This window comes from Notamacropus eugenii, chromosome 7, assembly GCF_028372415.1.
Source record: "Notamacropus eugenii isolate mMacEug1 chromosome 7, mMacEug1.pri_v2, whole genome shotgun sequence".
Classification (NCBI taxonomy): domain Eukaryota; kingdom Metazoa; phylum Chordata; class Mammalia; order Diprotodontia; family Macropodidae; genus Notamacropus; species Notamacropus eugenii.
Window position 1 is genome coordinate 10,448,838 of NC_092878.1, and position 10,333 is coordinate 10,459,170.

Genomic DNA, 10,333 nt, shown 5'->3' on the forward strand with positions numbered 1-10,333 from the left:
ACCATTTTTTCCCCCCTGAAGTATTATACTCAGTTTTGCTGGGTAGGTGCTTCTTGGTTTTAATCCTAGTTCCTTTGACTTCTGGAATATCATATTCCATGCCCTTCAATCCCTTAATGTAGAAGCTGCTAGATCTTGTGTTATCCTGATTGTATTTCCACAATACTCAAATGGGTATTTACATTTTTAGAAAGATATAATACTATTGCACACTTAATAGACTACAGTATAGTATAAGCATAGAAACCAAAAAATTCATGTGACTCACTTTATCACAATATTTGTTTTATATTGATAGTCTGGAACTGAACCTACAATATCTCCATTGTATGTCTGTATGTGGGCAGCTAGGTGGCACAGTGGATAGAATGCTGGGCCTGAAGTCAGGAAGACTCATCTTCCTGAGTTTAATTCTGGCCTCTCAGACATTTACTAGCTGAATGATAACTTCTTGTGATCACAGAGGAGTAGGGGCCCTGGTCACAGTTCCAGGGCCATGAGAAGCACTAGAACTTGTAGCTTCAGGGAAGCAAGGGTCCCTCCTGGGTAAACAGCAGAGCACAGACCAGGAAAACAGTGACCACACCTCTCTCTGCATCACACAACCTTGGATGCATCAAAAACTTGCAAATCCCCAGAATTTCTGAAAACAGTAGCACAAAAAAATCTGAAGCTTGGAGCAGTGCCTCCCTACCCCAAGGTGAGCAGAACCAAACTTTAATATAAAATTCAAAGTCAAGAAATAAGCTGGAAGAATGAGCAAACAGCAAAAAAGAAGAACTTGGCCATAAAAAGCAGCTATGGTGGCAGGGAAGAGCAAGACATAAACACAAAAAAAGGCAACAGTGTGAAAACAGCTACATGCAAAGCCTCAAAAAAGTGCTAATTGGACTCAAACTCAACAAGAATTCCTAGAAGAGTTAAAGAAAGGGATTAGAGTGGTAGAGGAAAAATTGGGAAAAGAAATAAGAATGATGCAAGAAAATTGTGGAAAGATAATTAGCAGTTTGGTAAAAGAGGCACCAAAAATACTGAAGAAAATACCTTAAAAAACAGAATGAGCTAATGGCAAAAGAGGCACAAAAATTCACTGAAGAAAAGAACTCCTTAAAAAGCAGAATTGATCAACTGGAAAAAAGAGGTACAATATCACTGAAATAAATATTTCCTTAAAAATTAGAGTTGGACAAGTGGAAGCTAATGAAAGAAACAATAAAACAAAGTCAAAAAAATGAAAAAAATAGAAGAAAATGTGACATATTTCATTGGAAAGACAAATGATCTAGAAAACAGATTGAGGAAAGATAATTTAAGAACTATTGGACCACCCAAAACCTATTATTAAAAAAAAAAGAGCCTTGACATCATATTTCAAGGAATTATCAAGGAAGACTGCCTCTGTATCTTAGATACAGAGGGCAAAATGGAAATTGAAAGAATCTATTGATCACTTCCAGAAAGCAATCCCAAAATGAAAACTCCCAGAAATATTATAACCAATTCCAGAGTTCCCAGGTCAAGGAGAAAATACTTCAGTCACCCAGACAGAAACCATTCAAATATCATGGAGCTACAGTCAAGGTCACACAACATCTCGCAGCTTCCTTGTTAAAGAAGCAGTGGACTTGGAATAAGATAGGCAAAGGAGATAGGGTTGCAACCAAAAATGACTTACCTTGCAAAACTAAGTATAATCCTTCAGGGTAAAAATGGATATTTAATGAAATAAAGGGTTTTCAAGTATTCCTGATAAAAAGACCAGAGCTGAATAGAAAAGCTGACATTCAAACACAAGACTCAAGTGAAACATGAAATGATAAACATGAAAGAGTAATTATAAGGGACTCCATAAAGTTAAACTGTTTACATTTCTATATGGGAACATGATACATGTAACTCCTAAAGACTTTATCATTTTTAGGGCAGTTAGAAGGAGTTTACATCACCAGAAGATAAGGATATGAATCACTTATTTTGGGATGATCTCTAAAAAACAATGACGGGATAAGAAAGAGAGGTGCATTGGGAAAAGAAGAAAGGGAGATAAAGGATGGGGAAAATTTTCTTATGCAAAAGAAGTACACAAGGAGAAACTTTTTTAGTGAAGGAGGAAATGAGGGTTGGTGGGTAATGCTTGAACTTCACTCTCATCACAATTGGTTCAAAGAGGGAAGAATATATATCCACACTCAGTTATGTATAAACATGTAACTTACCCAGTAGGGAAATAGGAGGTGAAGAGAATAAGAGAAAAGGAGGAGGACAATAATAAAAGGGAGGGCAGAGTAAGAGAGGGAGTGGTCAGAAGCAAAAAAACCAGACTTCCTAGGAGGGACGGGTTAAAAAGAGAGGTTGGTGATACATGTAGCCTTATTTATTCCCATTTTATAGATGAAGCAAACTGAGGCTCCAAGGATTTATGTAACCCAATTTCTAACCTCAGGAAGCAACAAGGATGTTTTTAAGGGTTATCAGGGCTTGTTTTATTGGAATTTTATCTTTTGGGGATCCATCAAAATTCACCTCAAGTAGAAAGGCCATGACCCCAAGTAGGCTGTTTTGACAGACTGGGTCATAGGTTGTGTTGTGTACGACAAAGTGTTAAGTTCTCTTTGTGAACTCTGGGTCAGGAGTTCAGAGACTCTGGTGAATCAGGGTAGGCAAAGTCAATGACTCCCTTCACTGAGGCAAATTTTTCAAATGGAAGTCATTGAGTCCTGAAAGTGGCTCAGTAGAGGAGACATCCTTGTTCAGGTCCTAGGTCAATATTAATGAAGAACTGATATAGTCCAGAGTAGACACATGACTGTTTTGGAATCTATTAATTGATAGGTTCTTTCCACTATAGATCTCAAACACCATTTGGTTTTAGAGTATCAGGAACTATTCTTGGACACAATGTCAAAGTGGCCTGTTTGGTCAGGCAAATAGTGGGGAAGCCCATATCTATGCAATCATTTGGAAAGTGACAGTGGGACAGCTCCATATAAAAGTGAATTTGGAGCAGAAAACTGGGCACAGCACTTCTTTATCTGGTCTGAGAAAGGGCAAAAGATTCTCCCAGATTCTACCTGTGCTCATCTAGAGAAACTATCCCTGTAATACCATTTTTTTCTTCTGCAGTGCCTGAATGATGGCTGGATGGTTTTATAGTATGTCTTGTAGAAGTGGTGTGGTATTTGGAAGGACCTTCCCAACACAAGCTAAAAGCAGGTAAGTCTGGGTAGCTCTAAGATACCACTGGCTGCAGCCCCTCTGTTGCCTTGGAAAACGTAGGTGTAGCTGAGATGTGAAAGCATCTGGTGATAGTAAAGTTGGACAACTGTTTGTGAATTGACTGGAGAAGCCAACTAAATCCATCCTGACCATGCAGGGTAAGCTACATCCTGGAGTGTCGCAATGAAAGAAGTCATCAAGGGCATGGCCCAAAGCAGTCTAGGCATGAAAAAGACAGGTCATGGAATAAAGGAACAGACAAAGGTAGAGTACCGCCCAACCGAAAAGAGCAGAAAGCTAGCAAAGAGTGATATGACAGGATTAGAATTGATGGCAGAAGTCTGCAAGGCAAGCAAAGTTTTTCAAAAATGCTTTTAATGTTTTATGGACACTTGGAAAAGCTTTACCCTCACTTCCTAATCCCCTCTTCCTCTAAGAATCTTCCTTTGTAACAAAGAAGTAATGATACCAATTTGCATTTATCTAGTGCCTGAACCCAACCACCGGTCATGTAAGGCAATGCATACTCATCCTCACTATGTGAATTCCATTATCAGTCCTTTGGAGTCTTTATTGGTCCTTACATCGCTCAGAGTTCTGTTTTCTCGATGTTGTTTTTTTTACGTTGTTGTGGTCGTGTGTAATTATTCTCTTGGTTCTGTTTACTTCATTTTGCATTAGTTAATACAATTTTTTCCAAGTTTACCAGAATTCTATATATTCATTACATCTTATGGCACAATAACATTCTATTCCATTCATTTACATACCACAATTTGTTCAACCATTTCCCAATTCCTAGGCACCTACTTTGTTTCCAGTTTTTTGCTGCCACAAAATATCTAGCAATAAATATTTTTGTACATATGGGGCATTTTCCTGTGTTTTTGATCTCCTTATACTACACCTAATAGTGGTATTGGTGGGTCAAAAGTTATGTATAGTTTAGTGACTTTTCTATCATAGTTCCAAATTGTTACCTAGAATGATTAGGCTGATTCATATCTGTCTACCAACGGTGCATAAGTGTGCCTCTCTTTTGTATACTCTTTTCAACATTTAACATTTTCTTCTTTGCCAAGTTATAGAAGATAGTCTTAGGTAAAGCCTCAAAATTGTTTTATTTGCATTTCTCCCTTAAAAAATTTTTTTTATTGATATCTTTTAAAAAATTAATTTGTGGGGGGTGGAGCCAAGATGGCAGAGTAGAAGCAGAGATTTGCTAGAGCTCTCTCTGCAAACCCAGTCAAATACCTGTAAAAAATTACTCTAAACAAATTCTGGAGTTGCAGAACCCCCAGCTGACAGAGTGAAGCAAATCTCCAGCCAAGATAGCCTGGAAGGTCATGGGAAAGTGTCTATCATGCCACAATGGGAGCAGAGCACAGTCCAGCATGGGCTGTGTTGGAAAGAGAAATGAGACTGCTGCAAAAAAAAAAATCATGAAAGTCAAGTCAACTGCTTGCTAAAGGGGACCCAAAAGATTCTGAAGAAATAACACCTTAAAAATAGACTAACACAAATGGCAAAAGAGATCCAAAAAGCCAATGAGGAGAAGAATACCTTACAAAGCAAAATTGGCCAGATGGAAAAGGAGGTCCAAAAGCTCACTGAAGAAAAGAATTCCTTAAAGATTAGAGTGGAGCATATGGAAACTAAGGACTTTATGAAAAATCAAGAAATTATAAAACAAAAGGAATGAACAAAATAGCAGACAATGTGAAATATCTCATTGGAAAAACAACTGAACTGGAAAATAGATCCAGGAGAGACAAATTAAAAATGATTGGACCTGAAAACCATGATAAAAAAAAGAGCCTAGACATCATCTTTAAAGAAATTATCAAGGAAAATATATTTTATTTTATGCCCTAATATTCTAGAACCAGAGGGTGAAATAGATATCAAAAGAATCCACCAATTGCTTCCTGAAAGAGACCCCAACAGGAAAACTCTGAGGAATATTGTAGCCAAATTCCAGAGCTCCCAGGTCAAGGTGAAAATATTGCAAGTAGCTAGAAAGAAACAATTTGAATATTGTGAAAACACAATCAGGATAACACAATTAGAATAACACAATCAGGATTGAGCAGCTTCTACATTAAGGGATCAGAGGGCTTGGAATATGATATTCCAGAGGTCAAAGGAGTTAAGATTAAAACCAAGAATCACCTACCGGAGAAAACGGAATATAACACTTCAGGGGAAAATATGGTCATTTAATGAAATAGAGGACTTTCAAGCATTCTGGATGAAAAGACCAGAACTGAATAGGAAATTTGATTTTCAGACACAAGAATCAGGAGAGGCATGAAAAGGTAAACAAGAAATAGAAATCATAAGGGATTTACTAAAGTTGAACTGTTTACATTCCTACATGGAAAGATAAGATTTGTAACTCTTGAGACTTTTCTCAGTTTGAGGGTAGTTGGAGGGATTGTATACATATAGACAGAGGGCACAGGGTGAATTGAATATGTAGGGATGATATAAAAAAATAAAACTAAGGGGTGAGAGAGGAATGTATTGGAAGAAGGAGAAAGGGAGAAATAGAATGGGGTAAATTATCTCTCACATCAAAGAGTCAAGAAAAAGTTTTTTCAATGGAGGAGAAGAGGGGGGAGGTGAGAAGAAAAGAGTGAACTTTACTCTTACAAGATTTGGCTTAAGGAGGAAATAACATGCACACTCAATTTGGTATGAAAATCTATCTTACACTACAGGAAAGTAGGGGGGAAGAGGGGAAGTGGGAGGGAAAGTGGGGGGGATGAGAGAAGGGAGGGTAAATAGGAGGAGAGGGTAATTAGAAGTAAACATTTTTGAGGAGGGACAGGGTCAAAAGAGAGAACAGAATAAATAGGGGGCAGGATAGGATGGAGGGAATAAAGTTAGTCTTTCACAACATGACTGTTATGGAAATATTTTGCATGACTACATATGTATAGTCTATATTGAATTGCTTGCCTTCTCGGTGGGGATGGGTGGGGATGGAGGAAGGGAGAGTAGTTGTAACTCAGAGTTTTAAAAATGAATGTTAAAAATTATTTTTACATGCAACTGGGAAATAACACATACAGGCAATGGGGTATAGAAATCTATCTTGCCCTATAAGAAAATAGAGGAGAAGGGAATGAGAGAAGAGAGGGGTGTGATAGAAGGGAGGGCAGATTGGGGGGAGGGATAATTGGAATGCATGATGTCTTGGGGTGGGTGGAGGGGAGAGATGGGGAGAAAATATGGAACTCAAAATCTTGTGGAAGTGAATGTTGAAAACTGAATATAAATAAATCTTTAAAATTGCTCCTATGGAATTTGAACATTCTTTCATATGGTTATTGATAGCTTGATCTTTGTATATTGAAAACTGACTATTCATATCTTTTGATCACTTATCTATAGGAAGGATCTTCATTATAAGCACTGAGAACCCCTTGAGTTGATTCCACTAAGTGAAGCTCTCATTGCAATCCAACAGCCAAGCATCTGAGAGACCCTCTAAGTCCTTGGGGTTTCCTTGTCTTTAGGCAATTAGGAAGTCAGTAGTCTGAGCTCTTAGTCCCTTGAACTAACCAATTCTCAAGGAATGTTTCAATTAACCTAACCTGCATGGGACTGGGTGTGGTGGAGAGAGATATTACTCCCATCACACTGGATACAGAGAGGAAAGTTCTATGAATGTGAGACTACTTGAGCATACAGAATCAGAGGGAGGATTAAATAAGGAGAACTTGAGAGTGTAATTATATGCTGTGTTGCTCTTTTTAATACCTCCATAAAAAAACTACCTCTATGAAGTTAAATTCTGCATCTTCACTGGTGCATACTCTTGCCCAAGTAGGTGATATCCTTCTCTTGGTCCTAAATTCAGGTGCTTTATATGGGATTATAAAATGGTCCTTGTGCAAGTGGAAAGAAGGACTCTTATCAAGGATCTTTTTTGGACATTCAGCTTAACAGTTCTCTTCCTCTTTCCACTAAAAATTCTCTGAATCCCACCCACACCCCCCTAAGGATCCAATGCACTGTGTCATTGTGCAGGCTGTAGATGAAGGAGCTGAGAAAAGTTGCCACCATACTGCTCAACACTGAGGGTATTTTGTTGATCTCCAAGGTTTCTTTCTGGAAGGGTGTCACATAGATAAAGGCTGTGATGCTTCCAGCTATCACCACAATGATCAGGTGAGAAGCACAGGTGTTAAAGGCCTTCTTCTTCCCACTGACTGATGGGATGTGTAAGATGGTCATAATAATGCAAGCACAGGAGTGTTCAGTGAGAATTATGGAAAAGATAATGATTGTGGATGACAGCAGGAAATCCATCAGCTCAATGGATGTTGTGTCTGTACAGGGCAGGGCCATCAGAGACCCACTGTCACAGAAATGGTGGTTAATGATGTTAGAGCTACAGAAGGGTAACCTGGAGATGAGTGTAGTGGGGAAAAGAACAGACAAGAAATTACCCACCCGTGAGAAAATAGCCTGGCTAATGCACACAGAAGGACTCATGATGGTGCTATACCTCAGAAAGTACCTATCATAGGGCATGGATGTCAGCAGAAGAAACTCCACTATTCCCAGGAAGAAGTAGAAAAAGCATTGGGTGATACACTCAGTAAAGGAGATGGTCTTATCCCCAGTGGCCAAGTTGTTCGCTACCCTTGGGGAAAAGACAGAGGTGAAGAGGTTATCCAAGATGGAGAGACTGCAGAGGAAGAAGCACATGGGTGTGTAGAGGCATGAATTGGACACAACAAGGCAGATGATGAGGAGGTTCCCCAGGAGTGTCATCACGTACGTGGTCAGGAGCACGTACCTTTCTGCTCTTCCTTTCTGCTGATGGGAAACCTGAGCGGAATCAATGCAGTTACCGTAGGGTCTGATTCTCCATGGATGGTGAAATTGTCCTGGATCTTTTCCCATGAGGGAACAATAGGAAAGGAATCTATAGGACAGAAATGAATTGATGAACTTTGCAAGTTGTTATTAAGCAACTCACAGTAAGAAACTAAATCTGTGGGAAGAGACTGCTACCCTGGGCATCATAACTCTGGGGCATACTAGAGCGCTAAAAACTAGGACTTGAGCTTTTCATGATTTAAACTAGAAATGTGGCCAGGGAATGTGGCTGGGCCAACTGCCCCCACCCCACAAAAACTTCCCCAAATGTAACCTGTTAGAAAACAGATATTAAATCTTCTTACCTCTCTTCTGTTCTAAACCTCTAAAATGAACAGCAGCCTCATCTTGCAGTTAGGAAATTTGCAGATGTTAGAGAAATCATGCTGTCCTCAAAACAGCATTGGGATACTACTTAGGAGACCTGGTTTTTAGTGTCATCTCTGTAGTAAATAGCTCTCTGGCCTTGGATTTTGCCTCTCTAGAGCTGTTTCCTGTTTTGTGAAATGAGGAGCTGGACTAGACTTCTGGTCAAACTTTCATCCCTGAAATTCTATGATTTAATGACATGACAGTAGTTAAACAATACTTATGCCTTCTAGCTCCTAGTTCCCATTCCCCCCCCATCTCAGCCTCAAAACTGAAAAAAATAAAAAGCTTATCCTATCCTTGTTTGAAGTAACTCCTTCAAGCTTATTGGGGAAGTTTTAATTTCTATAAATTTTCAGTTCTTCAATCATACTCCTAACCTTAGAGCTTATGGATAAAATGGAGAGAGAGCTCTAGTCAACTGACCTTCAGAAAGTAAACTCCCTGTGGGACTTATTTACTTGGTTTGCTCTTTTCACGTGGCTTTATCAATCGTATCTACTCTTCCTTTTGTTTGACACATGATAGAGTGAATTTGATAGCTTTTTTTTAATGGGACCTGTGATTTCAGCAGTGTAGGGAACCACATGATAAAGGTCTTCTACTTCTACAGATCATCTCTTTCCTCACCTTTTACAGGAAGTTTTTCCCAACCTCTCTTAATTCCGGTGCCTTCCCTATGTTTCATTATTTCCTATTTATCATATATAGATTACTTTGTACATGTTTGTTTGCTTGAGTGTGGTCTCCTCCATTAGATTATAAATTCTTTCAGGGTATGGATTTTTTGTCTCTTTTTGTATCCCCAGTTTTTAGTGGTGTCCTGCACATAGTAGGTGCTTAACAAATGTTTACTGATTGATTAAGTTTATAATCTTTGAAAGCTGCCTAGAGACATTGAGAAGTTAAGTCATTTGCCCAAGATCACAGAGCTGCTAAGTGTCAGAAGTAAGATTTGAACACAGATCTTCCTGGCATTGAGTCTGGTTCTTTATCTGTTATACCACTACTTCCTCTCTTATGAAAGCGATGCTACTTCTTAATGATTCATGGTCTCAAATTCTTACCAGGTGCTTTCAGGATCTGTTCTCATAGGTAGTTTTAAGTAAAGTGACACACTTCCTCCTTCTTCCTTACCCTTTACCTTTAACTCTGTCCTTCCTCTAATGGCCAATTAACTCCAGTAACATAGAGAGGTACTTGTGAGAGACTGGGATCATAGTATTTTCCTACAGTTGGAAGGTATTCCTTATCGATGCTTGATGTCCAGTGTGAGCAAAAACTCTCAAAACTCTCTCCTAAGATAACCTCAGTTTAGCTAAGACCAGAGTGAACAAAATGTAATTTTAAAAAATTCATGGTTGGTATGCTCGAGAAGTGGGGAAACATTATATATATATATATAAAATATATATTTATGGGAAGGGAGAACAGAAAGATGAAGGGTTAAAGGAGAGCACAGGTGACTTTCTGGATATTTGTCCTGGGTCATGTGCTGGAAATTTGCTTGGTCTGTAAACAAACCAGAAGCACTACTAAGTCAGGGCTTGGGTTTTGAATGCAAGCTTGACCAGGAGCTCAGGATGGACCTGGAACCAGCACAAGAAGAACCTTGTTTTCTCAGTGACACAAAGTATTCCAGTTTGGAGTAGGGGTGGAAGTAAGAGCAAACTAGGGAAACAACCTGGAGAAGGTGCTAAAAGCCTGTTTTGGGACTAAACTGTGCCAACTTACAGTGAGGAAGGTGTTATGCTTAGAATTCCTTTCCTGTATATAGCTTGTCCTTGGAGACACACACACACACACACACACACACACACACACACACACACACACACTAAAGCCAAGCGTC

The 10,333-nt window shown here is 39.0% G+C and overlaps 1 protein-coding gene across 1 annotated transcript; it reads right to left on the reverse strand.

Annotated features, from left to right (window-relative positions):
- Nucleotides 1-7,060: 7,060 nt before the first annotated feature.
- On the reverse strand, nucleotides 7,061-8,154 carry LOC140514019 (olfactory receptor 6J1-like). Its single transcript, XM_072623962.1, has one exon. The coding sequence runs from the start codon at nucleotides 8,134-8,136 to the stop codon at nucleotides 7,162-7,164; it is 975 nt and encodes a 324-aa protein (XP_072480063.1). The 5' UTR covers nucleotides 8,137-8,154; the 3' UTR covers nucleotides 7,061-7,161.
- Between the last annotated feature and the right edge of the window lie 2,179 nt (nucleotides 8,155-10,333).